Source organism: Python bivittatus, unplaced genomic scaffold, assembly GCF_059951505.1.
Source record: "Python bivittatus isolate LINGU-HERP-01145 unplaced genomic scaffold, Pbiv_v1 ctg000340_np1212, whole genome shotgun sequence".
In the NCBI taxonomy this organism is placed as follows: Eukaryota; Metazoa; Chordata; class Lepidosauria; order Squamata; family Pythonidae; genus Python; species Python bivittatus.
In genome coordinates, this window is record NW_028277056.1 from 30,402,806 (window position 1) to 30,420,346 (window position 17,541).

General features: G+C 39.4%; 2 protein-coding genes across 8 annotated transcripts in view; both read left to right on the forward strand.

Moving 5' to 3' along the window:
• The first annotated feature begins 2,869 nt into the window (after window positions 1-2,869).
• On the forward strand, window positions 2,870-11,233 carry GPR161 (G protein-coupled receptor 161). 5 transcript variants are annotated; one of them, XM_088140780.1, is made up of 8 exons: window positions 2,880-3,139; window positions 3,367-3,497; window positions 3,986-4,115; window positions 5,034-5,448; window positions 5,808-6,532; window positions 7,817-7,921; window positions 8,622-8,738; window positions 10,986-11,233. In XM_088140780.1, the coding sequence occupies exons 4-8, from the start codon at window positions 5,081-5,083 to the stop codon at window positions 11,231-11,233; spliced, it is 1,563 nt and encodes a 520-aa protein (XP_087996906.1). In that variant the 5' UTR covers window positions 2,880-3,139; window positions 3,367-3,497; window positions 3,986-4,115; window positions 5,034-5,080. The 5 variants fall into 5 exon arrangements, with proteins under 5 accessions (XP_087996908.1, XP_087996906.1, XP_007428215.1 ...); XM_088140782.1 differs by lacking the exons at window positions 3,367-3,497; window positions 10,986-11,233 and adding an exon at window positions 9,703-9,923 and having other exon boundaries at window positions 2,870-3,139; XM_007428153.4 differs by lacking the exon at window positions 3,367-3,497.
• Window positions 11,234-11,585: 352 nt separating this feature from the next.
• The window catches only part of TTF2 (transcription termination factor 2), a 33,727-nt gene continuing 27,771 nt past the window's right edge, over window positions 11,586-17,541 (forward strand). Inside the window, exons 1-2 of one of the 3 annotated variants that reach the window (XM_088140779.1) lie at window positions 11,586-11,600; window positions 13,521-13,616. Coding sequence is in view for 1 of the 3 variants with exons in the window: in XM_088140777.1 (XP_087996903.1) it covers window positions 16,979-17,006 (28 nt within the window). In the remaining 2 variants the exon portion in view is untranslated. Of the gene's footprint in view, window positions 11,601-13,256; window positions 13,617-16,864; window positions 17,007-17,541 lie in introns of those variants that run through there. The other 2 variants (XM_088140778.1, XM_088140777.1) reach the window with 2 other exon arrangements.

Genomic DNA, 17,541 nt, shown 5'->3' on the forward strand with positions numbered 1-17,541 from the left:
ATAACATTACTTGGATTAAGAAGAAGAAAACGAACTTTTTCTCTTTTTTATTTTGTTTTCTGTTTTTTACATACTGTCCTGTATATTATGGTTTTCCTTTCTTTTTATATACTATAACAATAAATACAAAATATTTTAAAAGGAAAGTTGATTCAGAGTTTATTCGTTATAAGTTATGGATAAATAAAGCCAAGCAAACTGATAACCTCTCTAATTATTTTTCTATATCTCTTTACATTTGTCAGAAATGTAACTACTTTTTTGCTTTAAAAAAAAGTTATAACCAGTACCATGTTCATATCTTCAATATTTCACAAAATACAACAAGAACATTCTTAAATATAACAGCAAGCTGAGCAGACATATAGTATATAATCCCTACTATACAGTGCAGTTATTTAAAAAAGCAAATCAAATTTTGTGCCACAGATATCTTGGATTTTCTGTCATATAATTACTGCAGCTCAACCACATTCTGCAATAATTAGGCACATTCATTCTGCCAACTTACAGTGTAGTTCATCTGATTTTAGCTTGGTACGTTATATGGACTTGACCAGTTGGGGCCAGGTTTGTGAAGCATTTTTTAAGACAGCATGATGTGTGAATCGGGGCAGTTGTGGCTTATTGAAGAAACCACGGTAAAAAGTGTGGCTCAATTTGAAGTATGAACTTCAAAGTTGGGAATGGTGGAAAGCAATGCAATTTTTAAAAATCAGTGATTTTTCTGTGGACTAATAAAGACTTCGAGGAAAAAAGCAGAAAATAGGCAGTTAGAGCATGTGTTTAATTTCAAAGTAACTGAATGAAAAAAAAAATACCCTGAAAAATATAAACTTAGCAAATATATCCTATAGCAGGATACTTTCCTACCAGCCATGTTATCTAAGACCCCTGGGTGTATCATAAAACAGCCAGTGAAGGGAGCTGAAGTCAGTTCAGATTTTATGTGATTTCTCACAAGACCAAATACTCTTCCCAAGAAAAAAACATTCTAGTTTAGTTTTCTCCATGATACAGAGATAAAGAAAATCCCTATGTGCAGGATTGATTTATTCTAAAGAGGGCCCTGTTATGTAACCCCCTTTTTTCAGTATGCAGTGGCCCAATAATATAAATTATTTATTGGGCCTGAGATTTATTAAATCACTCTTAAGAGTCCCCTGGACTGCTAGGAGGTCAAACCAGTCAATCTTAAAGGAAATCAATCCTGATTGCTCATTGGAAGGACTGATGATGAAGCTCAAGCTCAGATACTTTGGTCACCTAATGCGAAGAGAGGAGTCTTTGGAAAAGACCCTGATGCTGGGAAAGATTGAAGGCAAAAGGAGAAGAGGACGGCAGAGGATGAGATGGTTAGATAGCATCACTGAAGCAATGAGCATGAAACTGAGCAAACTCAGGGAGGCAGTGAAGGACAGGAAGGCCTGGCACAATATGGTTCATGGGGTCACGAAGAGTCGGACACGACTTAACGACTGAACAACAACAACAAGAAATTAGGGTTATGCATAATTTGTGAATTGTAGAAATTTTAGTGCTGCTGTTGCTTAGCTTTGTACAAACTTTTCCATTCATTCTGCAGTTGCCAGACCCAGTCTGTAAGAAATATGTCAAGAAAAGTTGCCACCAAGCCATCCTGTGTTAATGAAAATAGCAAGGAAACTGACCTTATTTTATAGCCTATACATCTCCTGCATTCTTGTTCTTTAATTATTTTGCTTTCTCTACAGAAGTTAAATGTTTTTATTTTCTTTATAGCATTCTTGGAGTGTTCAGCGTGACCAACACTGTTCTATCCCAAAGTGATGAAAAACCTTTAGTTACTTCATAGCTGAAATGGTAGCAGCTATAATTTCCTATTAAATCAAAATTTAGAGAGGGGAAAGAGGATAGTAGTTGACTTTTTTTAGATTGGCATGCAATTCTGACATCTCCAAATTGCATCGGGAAATAACTATTTCTGAAATCCTGAAAGGCTGATGTTGACCTAGAGCAGTGTTTCTCAACCTTGGCAACTTGAAGATGTGTGGACTTCAACTTCCAGAATTCCCCAGCCAGCCATGGACAAATAGTTTGACTCCATTGAGTACTCACATTGTGGTAAGGCATGGTCTACTTGACCATGATTTGTTAAATAAACTACAATCAGTGGCTCAAATGATGTAGTAAATCACTGTTTATAAACCTCTGGTTTATGTCTGCCTATATGACAGTATATGACTGCTTGCTATATGTTCTGTGAAATTTTGCTTGAAAGAACTACAGGTTTAAATGTACAGCACATTATAACATACGCAGTAGTTTAAGTTACAATCTCTCACCACTTAACTGAAAGTAAATTCTACTGATTTCTACTTTAAACATGTAGAATTGCAGGGTAAAACAAACATATTTATTATTCATTTGAAGCCAGATATCCCCAAACAAGCCAATATAGCTACAAACAGCTGGAAAGAAAGGTTGCACGCATGATTCATTTAAAGAATGATCCTTTATTAAAAATGTGATTTATTTACAGAACTTCCCATTCTATTGAATTTGTCTGCTATAGAAGTTGTTTCTAAATTAAAATCTCTTCATTTTTGTTTTGCATTTGTGCAAGAGATGCTCTTTGATTGAGGAAAGAAAAATGGGATACAGTACAACAGAAGACAGCATGAAAGTTTTCCGGAGAGTGAAGAAAAGGAATGTTAGTGGGTGAGCTAATATAAATTATTTACTATTGGTGGAGAGAGCTGCCTTCAAAAACTTCATCCCACTGGCTCTATAAACCGGTTTTCTCTACATAAAGCCCGCATTTTAAAGCTGTTTTCTGACTAATGGAATTACAAAAAGAAGATGATTACTAAAGAAATATGAAGGGGGGGACAAACTGCTAAAAGACAAAAGGACGGCGGAGCAGAAAGGACAGGGTGGGGAAGTGGGAGGAGTGAAATGGGGATGGAGGGAGTGCTTCAAGGAAGGAGGGATGTGAAAAAGTAGATGGGGGGATGGACGAGAAAGAAGGGGGGTCGGACTATTTTTCTGGGCCTCGGCTGGCGGCGACTGTGGGGGGCCGGGGAAGCTGTAACCTGAAATCACCCGCCCGCAACCGTAACGAGGTGGCGGGGCTACACGGGAACAATCTAGTCCAAAGGTGAGTGGGTCGTCTCACCCCGGTGGAAGGTCTCCGACACCTTCTGGTGCAGAGCAGAGGGCAACGGACCCCGTGCTGAAGGAGCAGGGTCCTCGCCTCGGAGGGATCGCATGGCGCCTCCGCCTCGCTTTGCCTCGCGGCGAGGATGGGTTGGTACGTTGGGCGAGGGTGGTGCCCGCGGTGGGAGACGCCTGGCTACTCAGCCGCGGTTTTCCATGTCTCGGCAGCGGAGATAAAGGCTGGCTGAACGTTCTGGCATCGAGCCGGGCTAAGCTTTTTTCAACCCCGCGAGGAGGAGAATGGGTTTTCTGACTTCGCTGTACTCTGCCGCAGACCGAGGGCGCAAAAGCAGGCGAGAGTAAGCGGATGCTCGTTCCCCACTTTTCAGGGTGGTGTCTGGATCGTCCAGGCGGGGATCTTGTTCGACTGGGGACCACCCCTGCTGGAGCCTCTGCGAACCGGGAATAAAATTCTGGGTAAACCTTGCATACAAATCCCACTGTGCAGGCCCATCGTAGTAAAAAAACAAAACAACGGAAAGAGAAAGGAAAACTTAGTCGTCTGAATACATCGTTTGATACGAGCCAGCACAGGCCTGCTTACCTAGTATTTCCCAGGCACCTTCATTTTCCGTCTTCCAGTCACGTGTATGTGCCCAACACACTATTGTAATTCAGTAGCCCTGGCGAATGTGTTGAGGGGTCAGGCCGTATGAGGAAAAAAAGGCGTAATTCCTGCTTAAAAAATAATCGATTATTGTTTATAACTGGTCAGTAGTGCCTCTAGTGAGAACTGTGGTTTGATTTGTTTGATGATCCATTGGTTTGTTTTCTTGGCTGTCCACAGTGTTCTCAGGAGTCTTCTGCAACACCAAAGGCATCAATACTCTTCCTATCCTGCTTCTTCAAGGTCCAGCTTTTGCTTCCATAGAGTGTCACAGGGAATACCATTGCTTACACTCTTCTGATATTTGCAGGTATAAATACATCACAGCATCTGAATATCTTTTCCAAGGCCTTCACAGCTCCTCTGCCAAGTGTTAGTCTGTGGCATATTTCTGCTTGTGGAATTTGTATCAAATAGCATAGCAAATATATCCATCCTACCGTAAGGGTACAGAAATTGTCTCTCCCCCCCCCAAAAAAAATCTTCTGTGCTTACCATAAAAAAAAATAATTTGTGTTCCAGAGGTGTCTAAGAATAGAGTATTCTACTGTGTACTTTCAGGTCAATGTGAGATGCTCCTGAGCATCCCATTGCTCCACATGAAGCTGAAGGACATCCAGTAATTCCCCATAGCTGTGCTTTGGAATGGATGTCCATAGCAGTAGTGGTCTCTTTATCAAGAATAGTCCTCTTCCATTACTGTTCTCATTAGAGGTTTTAGTTAAGGTTTGTAGGAACATCAGGTTTCCTTATATATTATTATAACTGGCTGAAGTTCTTGAAGTATAATAGAAGTATCATGAGAATCAATTCTTTCCAAATTATTGATGTTCACTGAATATCCCATAAATACATGGAATAAATAAACCTAAGGTGACATAGGTAATAATGTGGATATGTTGCTAAGCTTTAGGGGGATCCAGTGCACAAAGATTGCTCTGCTTACATAGGAGTTATTTATTCTGTCTGCTTTTGGAAAATGCTTTGCATATCATTGCACATATTCATGATGTTCATGTGCTATTTTTCAACTTGGATGTGCCTTATGCATGTGGTATTTGGGATCCCTATGAGTTTCATTCATAAGGTATAGAGAAACACATTTTAACTAACATAATGTAGTCAAGTCCATACACTGAAAATTATGGAACGAATAACTTTGTTTATGAATATATAAGCAGCATTCATTGGTGCGGTATGTGTATCAATTGTTTTTATGTTTCTTTAGCAGATGCTCAGCATGTCTTGGCTGTTCCATTACAGTAGGCTCTGACAATGAGCATCAACTTGTCCCTCAGTAAAGAGAATGCCTCGGAAAACCTCGCACGGCTGGAAGAGGGAGCAGGCAGAATCACTGAGTCAATTGCTATCATCGTTATTGCTATTTTCATCTGTTTAGGAAATCTGGTGATCGTCCTCACTCTTTATAAGAAGTCATACCTGCTCACCTTAAGCAACAAGTTTGTTTTCAGCCTGACCCTGTCCAACTTCCTTCTTTCGGTGCTGGTGCTTCCTTTCGTTGTTACCAGCTCCATCCGGCGGGAATGGATCTTTGGAGTAGTTTGGTGCAACTTCTCTGCCCTGCTCTACATGCTCATCAGCTCTGCCAGTATGCTTACGCTTGGACTCATTGCTATCGACCGGTATGCTATCCTTTCTTTATGAGCTGGATAAGGCTGTGCAGCAAAAAAAAGTCTTTAACATCTACCAGCATTAAACATGCAGTGGCAGAGAAATATGTTTTAACTGACAATGCCACCAAGTCCATACATTGAGAATTATGGAACTAATAACTTTGTTTATGAATATGTAGCAGCATCTGAATATTTAAGCAGCAAAGAGGAAGTGTTTTTCCATGAGACAACCCAAGTCCTCCAATTGATCTGATTCAATTTTCTAAAGACAAACTCATTCTTCTAATCTTTACACTTTTGGTATTATTCAATTTCCAATGTATTGCATATATCCTAATATTATTGAATGCTCCTTTTATGTTTTTCAGGTACTATGCTGTCTTGTACCCAATGGTTTACCCTATGAAGATTACGGGTAACAGAGCTGTTGTTGCCATTGTGTACGTGTGGCTTCATTCTCTAATTGGATGCCTTCCACCCCTCTTTGGTTGGTCATCCTTAGAATTTGATCAGTTCAAATGGATGTGTGTAGCTGCGTGGCATAAGCAGGCAGGTTACACCGCCTTTTGGCAAATATGGTGTGCTTTGCTACCATTTGTAGTCATGATGATTTGCTATGGTTTCATATTCCGTGTGGCCAGGATTAAGGCACGGAAGATTCACTGTGGGAGCGTGGTCATTGCAGAGGAAGATACGCAAAGGAATGGGAGAAAAAACTCGAGTACGTCAACATCCTCATCAGGCAGCCGAAGAAATGCTTTTCAAGGGGTTGTTTATTCTGCCAATCAATGCAAAGCTTTGATCACAATTGTAGTTGTGATTGGGGCTTTTGTCATCACATGGGGGCCTTACATGGTGGTTATCACATCTGAGGCACTTTGGGGGAAAAACAGCATTTCCCCTGCTTTTGAGACATTAGCAACTTGGTTATCTTTTACAAGTGCTATTTGCCATCCTTTGATTTATGGACTCTGGAATAAAACTGTACGCAAGGAGTTACTGGGAATGTGCTTTGGAGATCGGTACTACAGAGAATCGTTTGTTCAAAGGCAAAGGACATCCAGATTATTTAGTATTTCTAATAGGATCACAGGTAATTTTTTTTTAATTCTTAAAGTGTATCAAGGGCATTTTCTTACCTTTGCTTATCCTTCTAACTGGCATATACCCCAACAAGATATCTTTATTACTGTGTTTTAGTCTGCAACTCAGAGGCCATTTCCATATTGGTGACTTAAAGCGTCTTTACTCAGTCATTGCTGAAATGAGATGAAGCCTCTTCGTGTTATTGCAACAATGGTTGGATGACTCTAGAAGATACTGTAGATTGCTAGGGCAGAAGGACCAGCATTTAATTAGTCTGGTATACAACTACTAGTGTTCTCCGCCCTTTACCCTGTGGTTTCTTTGTCTGCTTCACAGTTGTGAACTTTTTGCAAAATTGGACATGGCCGCATTTCCATTCTTACACACACTCAAGGCAGGCAGGACACCTTGGAGATTCATTCTGCCCAACTCTCCTATTTCATTCAGATAGGCTTCACTGAACTGATAGGAAGAAAGTGAAACATTAGACTGAGTGCTCTTCAAGTTGCTGTTTCTCGGCTGACTGTAGTTTGAAGCAGAGCCAAGGTGGATGATTCAAGCAAGAAAGTTTTAGCATTCCTAGAGAGAAAGAGCAGCACGGACCGGATCAGTCAGTCAAATAATTTTATTCTCTTGTTTTTTTTAATTGGCAGCCAAGGGAGGAGACATCCTTTGCATATGTATGTTTTTGTGGTGTCCTAGAACCATCAGCCTCTTGCAATTCTTCTCATATTTTTTATCTATTTATTTATTTCTGATGTAAAAAAAACGAACAAAACATCTTAGTCTCAGTTCAACTTTTCTGTGTGATGGTCTGCTATTAAAGCTGGAAAGAAGGGGTTCAATGTACTGTATAGATTAGTTCCCCCTTTCCACCACAATTCCGATTGCTTACACCATTCTTTGTCTGTCTGATTGGCTTCCCTTACAATTAGCTGCCTTGTCCTTTCACCCCAATGAGCAGAAGCATTATCACAGGTTATAATCAAGATAAATATAAATGCTCAGAGCATTTCTTTAAAAGTTATTCAATTTTTATTATTTTTGAGATATTCAAGCCCCAATACCAAGCCAAAAAGTATAAAGATTTTTTTCACTGACTTCATTAGATACAGGCTCCCAATGATATGAAATTTAATTTTGAATTATTCAAGGGTAGTGTTTGTTTAATTCAGATTTAATAACAGCTATTATTAAATCAAGAAATGTGATAAAATTCAGTGAGGATATTTGAAGATGTTTGGTTAAAACTCCAGAGGGTAATTTGTTTTGATGCGAAATACTTTTACAGATCTAGGATTATCTCCACACCTGACAGCTCTCATGGCAGGGGAACGGACTTTAGGACACAGCAGCAGCACAGGAGATACAGGTTTCAGTTGCTCTCAGGATTCAGGTAACTTTCTGTGAGTCACATTGTAATGAACAAGAGCCATCAGCAGCAAAAAAAAAAGCTTGCAATAAACTTGAAATGCAGTTTAGGAGGAGAATTCTAGTGCAATTTAGGAGGAGAATTCTAGTGCAATCCATCAGACAATACTGTGCAGCTATTGTAGGATTCCCCCCATCCCCTTCATAGTTTTTTTGTGTCAATGAAAAATACTGGAGGAAGTATTAGGAAAAAGACCAGCGGGCTGTAAACGGAGAATGGCAGTGTCTCGACTGCCCTGTAAAATTCCATGAATGTAGGAAAGATGGAGATAATTGTTTGTGTAACCTCTGATTCTCTCCTGCAAATACCCCCAGTTCCTGTCTTCACAAATAAGTTTAGTGACTAGTTAAGTCAAATACAATTTAGAAGAAAAATCATAATCAAAGATGGCTTAGTTACAAGAAAAACTCTGCAAAAGAAAATTGAAGTATTCTTCCCATTCACTTGTTTCCTAGCTCTAGAATTACAAGCAAAAGACAGACTTGAGACCTCATATTTTCTCCATTGTAAAGTGCAATTCCCGCTATAGATGTGCTGCCTGCTGTTTTCCAGATGTGTTGGAGACTACAGCTCCAGTCATCTGCCCACATCACAAAGATGCTATTTTGCATGTGTCCATGGCAGGAATTATAAGTTAACTGTCTAAGCCATTATCTCCTTTTAGGGACAGATGTTATGCTGCTTGAAGATTATAGTTCTGATGGAGTTCATCACCCACATTGTGCTTACCCTCATCGACGGAGTTCTGTAACTTTTGAAGATGAAGTGGAACAAGTTAAAGGTATGTTAAGACTAGGTACTTCAATACTGAACTGTGTATAAGAGGAAGGGACTGCTTGGACCAAGAATTCAGTCCTGAGCTGCTATTTGATTTTTGCTAGTTATTTGATTTTAATTGTTTACTTAATATAAAAGTAGAAGTTATGAAAGACTTGAAAATTAAACAAATACACTGGAAAGTCTTATAGCTGAGAGACGTATATGATCCAGAAGGGAAGATCAAGGAGCGGAGGGGCAAAATAATTCATTTTACATAACAAGTGGATGCTTAATGAAGAAACCAGTTCTGCTTCAGTTATATATTTTTTAAACATTCAGGTGTTTTAAGAAGTTTTTAATATGGGGGATAGAGACACACTGCTCTGAAAATCTCTTGAATATTTCACATACTCAATTACCAAACAAGTATTATACCATCTTGCACACTTTGTTTTGGAGACCATAAAGGAGAACGTTGCTTTTTTTTAAAAAAAATGGCAGTCTAAAATCTAAGGCACATAGATTTACTTGGCAGAACTAATTAGGTGTAAGCAAACTGACATAACCAAAGCAGTTACTGGGTATTGTATACCCAAAAGATTTTGAATATGGAAATTCCTGAAAATTTAGATATTGCTAAAATGTTCAGTTTTCTATTAAATGCCATGTTTCTGTTAAATTTGGCACACAAATCTCCAGTTTTTAAAAAAATGTTAGCTCCAAAATAACTCCTTAGTGATAATTGTGTACAGCTTAATCTTATTCTTTGTGGGGGAAATAGTACAAGCAAATACAGTGGTACCTCGGGATACGAACTTAATCCATTCCGTGACTCTGGGCGTATCCCGAGTTGGTCGTAACCCGAAGGAAATTTCCCCATAGGGTTCAATGTAAATCCGGTTAATCCGTTCCACCCTCCAAATTTGGTCGCACCCTGAAGCAAATTTTCCCATAAGGTTCAATGTAATTACTGTTAATCTGTTCAGGCGTCCGCGGACCATGCGTCAGGGGCGGGAAAACGGCGCGGCAGAAAAATGGCCGCGGACCACATGTCGGGCGGAAAAATGGCCGCAGACCACGTGTCAGGGCGGAAAAATGACCGTACCCCGAGGCGGAGTTCGCACATTGAGGTAAATTTTTGCGGCCGGAGCTGGTCGTAACCCGAAAAGTTCATTAGTAGAGGCGTTCGTATCCCGAGGTACCACTGTATTTTGCAGGACATGAATTTATTGGACATTTTCAGAGGGTGTAGTTTTGCTCTCAGCAATAGGAGCTTTTAAGATTTTTGCTTGTAGATAAATTCAATGTAATGACCATGTATTACTGATATTTATACATCTATAGATTTATAGATCTATACAGAATAGATGTATATCAACAATTGCATCCTCACTGGCCAAAGTCTGTTGATCTGGCATGCAATGATCTGTATGTCTAAAAAAATAGGAGGAAAATTAATTATACTGGATTCAGGAAGGATAAAGTAAACACTTGTTATAAAGAGATTCCTTAAAGAGAAAAGAACAAGCAAAGGAGAGTTTTCCACATAAAACAGAGTACAGAGGGAAAGGAAAGTGAAAAAGATGGAAAGAAAAAAACAAACATTTGTAAAGGAAAGGAGGAATGGGGAACTAAACTATGATGTAGAAAAACTGTCTCCCTCTTAGCAGTGAATATTAGTACCTACAAAAAGCTCAGAAATCATACAGAAAAAGTGCAGAGGACGTACAGAACAGAAGTCAGCAGAAAAAACAAAATGAAGTAGTGGAAACAGGAAGCCATATGTTGTATAGTTGCAAGTTCAAAATTAGAAGTGTAGGTGGAGAATTTAATTTGCTGCTGCAAATGTTGAAATAATAATGCTTTGTAGTTTTGAATGATCTCTAGGCTGCCTGTTGCAGTGGCAGAGGTGGGGAGAGAAGCACAGCATTTAATAAAGGGAGTTTTACTCTTTGTTGTCATTGGAGAAACATATTTCCTTTAGGGCTTGACTTTGTTATAATTTGCTGATAGCTAGGATTCACATACTTTAGTTTTAAGTTTATGGATAGATGTCATCCTTGTCAGATTAAATTATCATACATATGCTCAACTCCCCATTTTGTTAGATTTATAACTCCGGTGTGCTACATAGAAATCCCAAAGCCACAAAAGAATGAATCTTGTTTGAATTTATTCTTACAGAAGAGATGTCTACAATGTCCAAATTAACCCTTATGTATAAGGCATTCATATGGTATTATTGTACTAATCTCTCTTCTTTGTTCAGAAGCAGCAAAGAACTCTATCCTTCACATAAAGGCTGAAGTTCACAAATCTCTGGATAGTTACGCATCCAGCTTGGCCAAAGCTATTGAAGCCGATGTGAGGATCACCTTGTTTGGAGGAGATGCCCTACCTGGCTCTTTGTTCCCAGCACGAACTGTGGCAGGCAGCAATGCAAGCACACGGCGTGGTGGCAGGGTCCACCTTAGCCAAAAAGTACAGCTACAGAGCATTGAAGAAGGAAACGCTTAAAATTGCTTCAATAAAACAAACAGGAAAAAAAAAACTTTAAAACTGATGCAAAGCCATGATTCTTTGCAAGGAAAGCAAAACAGGCCCCAGCATTTTAATCAAAGATTTAAAAATTCCCGGAGACTCATCTTAATACAGTATTAGAAAACGGACTAACTCAAAACAATTGGGAAACCAAAAGTATAAAAGGATTCACTGATATCTAAATAATAAAGCACAAGTTACTTACCTGTTTCTGTGGCATACAGCAGCCTTTCCCAAGTTGGGCACTATCCGGATGTCTGGACTTCAGCTGCCAGTTCTTCAGCCAGCATGACCGTGACTGAGAATTCTAAAAGTTGAAGCTGTACATAACAGGAACACTCAGGTTGGGCTCAGCAGGCGTGGCGTTTCTGGCCGGATCCTTTTTCTGCTTTTTAAAAACTTTATGAACACAATTCATTGTTAAAAGTAATCCTATCCCTCCACCACCTTTAATTAATGATATAATTTTGTCCAGGTACTTATGGAAAAAAAATAGTACTGTGCAAAAGTTTTAGGCAAGTGTGAAAAAATACTGTAAAGAATGCTTTCAAAAATGTATATTGTAATTGTTTATGTTTATCAATTTACAAAATGCAAAGTTAGCGAACATAAGAGAAATCCAAATCAAATCAGTATTTGGTGCGACCATCCTTTGCCTTCAAAACAGCATCAATTCTTCTTGCCAAGGAACTTGGCAGGTAGGTTGTTCCAAGCATCTTGCAGAACTAACCACAGATCTCCTGTGGATGTAGGCTGCCTCAAATCCTTCTGTCTCTTCATGCAATCCTAGACAGACTTGATGATGTTGAGATCAGGGCTCTGTGGGGGCCAAACCATCACTTCCAGGACTCCTTGTTCTTCTTTACGCTGAAGATAGTTCTTAATGACATTGGCTATATGTTTGGGGTCATTGTCCTGCTGCAGAAGAAATTTGAGGCCAATCACACACCTCCCTGATGGTATGGCATGCTGAATAAGTATCTGCCTGTATTTCCCAGCATTGAGGACATCATTGATCCTGACCAAATCTCCAACTCCATTTGCAGAAATGCAGCCCCAACTTGCAAGGAACCTCCACCATGCTTCACTGTTGCCTGCAGACACTCATTATTGTACTGCTCTCCAGCTCTTCGGTGAACAAACTGCCTCCTGCTACAGCCAAAGATTTCAAATTTTGACTCATCAGTCCAGAGCACTGTTGCCATTTTTCTGCACCCCAGTTCCTATGTTTTTGTGCATAGTTGAGTCACTTAGCCTTGTTTCCACATCGGAGGTATGGCTTTTTGGCCACAATTCTTCCATGAAGACCACTTCTGGCCAGACTTCTCCGGACAGTACATGGGTGTACCTGGGTCCCACTGGTTTCCACCAGTTCTGTGCTGATGGGACTGCTAGACATCTTCTGATGTTGAAGGGAAGTAAGCATGATGTGTCTTTCATCTACTGCATTAAGTTTCCTTGGCCCACCATTGTGTCTACAGTCCTCAACGTTGCCCATTTCTTTGTGCTTCTTCAAAAGAGCTTGAACAGCACATCTTGAAACCCCAGTCTGCTCTGTAATTTTTGCCTGGGAGAGACCTTACTGATGCAGTATAACTACCTTGTGTCTTGATGCTGTGCTCGGTCTTGCCATGGTGTATGACCTGTGACCTGAAACTGTCTTCCACAACCTCACTTTAGTAGCAGAGTTTGGCTGTTCCTCACCCAGTTTTAAGCCTCCTACACAGCTGTTTCTATTTCAGTTAATGACTCTTTCAACCTACATATGAAATTGATGATCATTAGCACCTGCTTAGTATCATTGGTTAGTCATACACCTGACTGTAATCCTACAAGATGCCTGACTTTGTGCAAGTGTACAAAGTGTGCAAGTGTAAGAATTGATGCTGGTTTGAAGCCAAAGGGTAGTCACACTAAATATTGATTTGATTTAGTTTTTTCTTCTGTTCACTCACTTTGCATTTTGTAAATTGATAAACATAAACAATTAGAATATATATTTTTGAAAGCATTCTTTACAGCATTTTTTCACACCTGCCCAAAATTTTTGCACAGTACTGTATATAATGAAATGTAACAATGATCTTAATAGACCAACTGAGACCTATCAAATCTAGTGTTGGTATTGGCTGAGAATTAGGGTGCTTTCACACTAGCCTTTTAATGTGAATTGTCATATTTTGCTGACTCATTTTATACTGATCATCTACACAGTTATTCTCCGCTTCCTGTCATCTTGCATTTTTCATGTTCTTGTTTCTAGGGCTGCAGAAAGTCCAGCTTAACAAACAAACAAGGAACAGTTAGCTGCCACAGCTAATACTGCTCAGGAGATCATTCTTTATAAACACTGCAATAGGTACCATTTAAAAACTTATTTCTCAGTTGTTTAACTGACAGTGATCAGCAAATGTTTTAATCTTTTAAGAGATATATATTATGGTTGAAATACAATTTATACTAATCAGCTTATGAAAAGGCAATGACTGCAAAAAAAAATTTCTACCTTAGCTTTATAATGTTACAACACTATCTCATTATTGTGATATTTTACAGCACATGCATGTACACATATGTATATGGATTTTAAAAAAAACATCAAGACGTGTTTTTTAAAAAATAGAGTGATAAAGTGGCATCCCCTGCAGAAGTCACAATGAAAATATGCTGAGTTTTAAATGGTCAAATAGATGACATGTTTTCTTCCCACAAAAATTGAAAGAACAGTGGGATGAACATACAGTAAGTGTAACATTCTTGATAGTGTGGAAATTCAGCTGCAATTTCACTTGCAACTTGCAGAGGAAATGCAATGTTTGGGTAGCATTAGGAACCGTATTTGGAATATCTTGGTATACTGATTGAGGAAGCAGAAAAGGGAGTAATTTGTATGGGTAATTAGTCTTAATTCCTTACTTGGTATATGAGGAAAATCAAATTTCTTATTTGTATGTGTACATACACATTTTTATGGTTCTTTTAATGCATTCAACTGAGCACCACACTTAATGGCTAATGTAACTAACTAAGCTAACTCTAGCTAATGTAAAAATGTGGATTTCAGAATAAGTTGTGCATCAAGTTTTCATGTACCAAAGATAAATAGCACAAACTGAAAGTCTGAAGCTAACATTTTGTAAGACCTGATGTAATATGCAGTATCTGTGATACAAATTTTCTGTTGGAACAACTTCATTAATCTAGTGCCCTCCAAACATGTTGGATTGCAGCTTCCACAGTTTTGTTGGTCCTTGCTGTATAACAACTATAGAAATTATACTATAGACCCACACTTCCAGTGGTCACCAGATTGGAAAACTCAATTCTGTGGTCTTGGACCATTTCTGTGGGGAATCACTTGAACTCCGTTCTTCCTTCTTTCAGCAGTTACCTTCTTTGGGGTTCACGAAAAGGATGAGTTTTATATTCCACAAGCAAATATATAACACTCTGTCTCAGTGCAGTTATTGTAACTCAGATTAGTGGTGAACAGCATTCCCAGAAAGAGGATAGATTTGCCACTCTGGTTAAGCAGATTTCAGTTCCATGTACGGTGACAGAGCTATAATTGAAGAAATTAAATTTTGCACAACCCTTTTCTCTAGCTGTCTACCGTCATCATGTTTACAACACTGGAAGTGTGCTAAATTCTGTGTTTAAAATGGAGTCTGTAATATAGAGTAGTTCTTAATTTTGTTAAAAATATTTAAACACATATTATCTGCATTTCTACAGAAAAGGTGATACTTTTAATACTTTTCCTTAGCTGTAAACTGAATGAAAGCTGCTATGGCTGACACTCAAATAAAGCAACATAAATGTATTGTAGAATAACATTTTATGAAATTCTAACCTCACTTGCCAGTGAACTGGCACCTTAGAATATTGTTGTAAACTACCTTGAGTGCTTATACAAGCAGAAATGTGGGCTATAAATTCAATAATAAAGATACAAACATATTCATGGTGTTGCATCCATTATGCATCCTCAGAATAGTTGCTGCGAGTCCATGTTAAGCCATAGCACATTTTGGTTGTATGAATCCATCCATTGTTTTAAATTAGTTTATAGCTGCAATATTAATTGTGGCATATTTATAAAGCAAGGGTAAGTATATAACTTAGTGTAGAGGTGAAGGCATCAGGCTAGAAACCAAGAGACTCTGAGTTATAGGCCTTAGGCACGAAGCCAACTGGATGACCTTGGGCCAGTCACTTTCTCTCAGCCCTAGGGAGCAGGTAATGGTAAACCACTTCTGAAAAACCTTGCCAAGAAAACTGAAGGCACTTCTCCAGGCAATTGCCAGAAGTCAAAAACTGACTCGAAGGCACCAAAAAAAAAAAGTATATTACAGTGCTGTGGAAACCCAGTCACTGGCATGGACTCCAGACACTTCCACATCAAGTTGTGGCAATGGAAATTTGCCCTTCAGGTCAAGAAATAAAATACAGTGCATTTTTCAATATTATTATTTATTTTTTATTTATTTATCAAATTTATATGGCTGCCCATGTCACAAAAAGTGACTTTGGGCAGCATACGACAAGTAATAAAACAATATGTAAAAATAGTCATTAATAAAAATAGAAATCATTATTAAGATATAAAAAGCCCAGGAGAAAGTGAATATTAATTACAATAATGGCAGTACCTTAGAATGTCACTGGTCCCCTGGGACCTCCAGGCTTGATAACAACCAGGTCCTGAGGGACTTCTGGAACATTAACATTATGCTATTAACTGGGACCTTGATGCTGGTCAGAGAAAGGAACAGATGAAGTGGGGAGATGCATAGAGTGCCATCATGGTGCAAATCAGGAATGTTCATAGAACTACATTACTTAAGCATCTACAAAGTGAGAAATGACACAAAACCACTACTGATTTGCATCAGATGTCACAATGACAGTTTGTAAATTTGTGTCATGACATTATTGCATGTACACTTGGATGTAATCTCAGTTTGCTGTGGATGCCCGTGCTCTATTAGCACAAATTTAATTAATGGAGCCATTCTAAAATACCGTGTTTTAATTTTGCATTCTCTCCATAAATGTTAGATGACATGCCTTTATTATTAATACTTTGTAAAATAAATACGATGACTTGTGAATATGTGCCTGTGTTAAAGAAAACCTCAAGGGGGGAAATCTTTTCTTAGACTAGAGACTTGATCCAGAGTTCACTTCAGATTGCCGTAACAACTTTTGAGCAGAATTCTCAGGACATTCCTATTTGTGGAAAAGCGATAGTCGGTATGAGGACTTGACTTGCTTGGTGAGCCGAGCTCTGCCAAAAAAATCCCTACCGCGCTGATTTGCCAAGAGGGCGCTACCCTCCCACTCTTTAACCAACTGTTCTAAGACTAACTTGACTGAACTTGCTTTTGCGCGCCAATGTGTAACGTAGTCAAGTATGAAAATATTGGCTGCCTCTCTGACCAATTGGACTCCTCTCTTCTCGGGGACTTTCCGTTCTCCTCCTCAATTGGGCAAAAACTCCTACAGCCTCACTTAGCTCGGTGCTCTGAGACTAAAACGGAGACTTTGGGGGGCGGGAGGGATTGTGATTGGTTCCACCGGCGAAAGAAAAGAGGATTGGCAGCTTCGGAAGCCGAGTGGGCCAGGCGATTCCCGGGCAAGGCAAGACTCCTCCCCTTTTCTCCGGCTAGAATTCGATTGCTGTGAAAGGAATCCCTAGAGAGATTTAGAGCCTGAACAATGGAGAAAGTGCTGTGCTCCGGTCACGGTGAGGTTGTAGGATGGCTAGGAGGGTGGACGGGGTGACTGAGCAGGAAACCTTGGCTGGGGTGTCGAGTCTGGCTTGTTAAATTCGACGGGGATCAGGCTCTCCCCCGTCAGTTTTTCTAGTGGTGACTATGCAGTGTCAGAAAAAAAGGTGGGTTAACACAATATGCAAGTTTAAGAATGCTCTGTTTTCTAGGTACAGTACTGTTGTGAAGCGTGTGTCCGCTGTCCAGGCGCGGATGGGCAGCTCAAGCCCTGTGCTTCCGGTTTAGGATGTTTTGTCTTTAACCCACCCCTGAACAGGACGCAGACCTTCAGGCAATAGGATAGCAAGTCATCCGAAGTCTCGGTTCTGGTTTCCATGATTGCAGAACCAAAGACAGTTGTTATTTTTTGGCGGCAGCAAAAGTGGCTTTGTGCTGCTTTCCTTATAGATGTATTCTGCTCTTAGGTTTAGCTGTCTGATTGTAAGATGAGTAGGTTTAAAACATTTGCTTCCTGATTTGTAGCAATAAATGGCTTCCCCCTTATCCCTC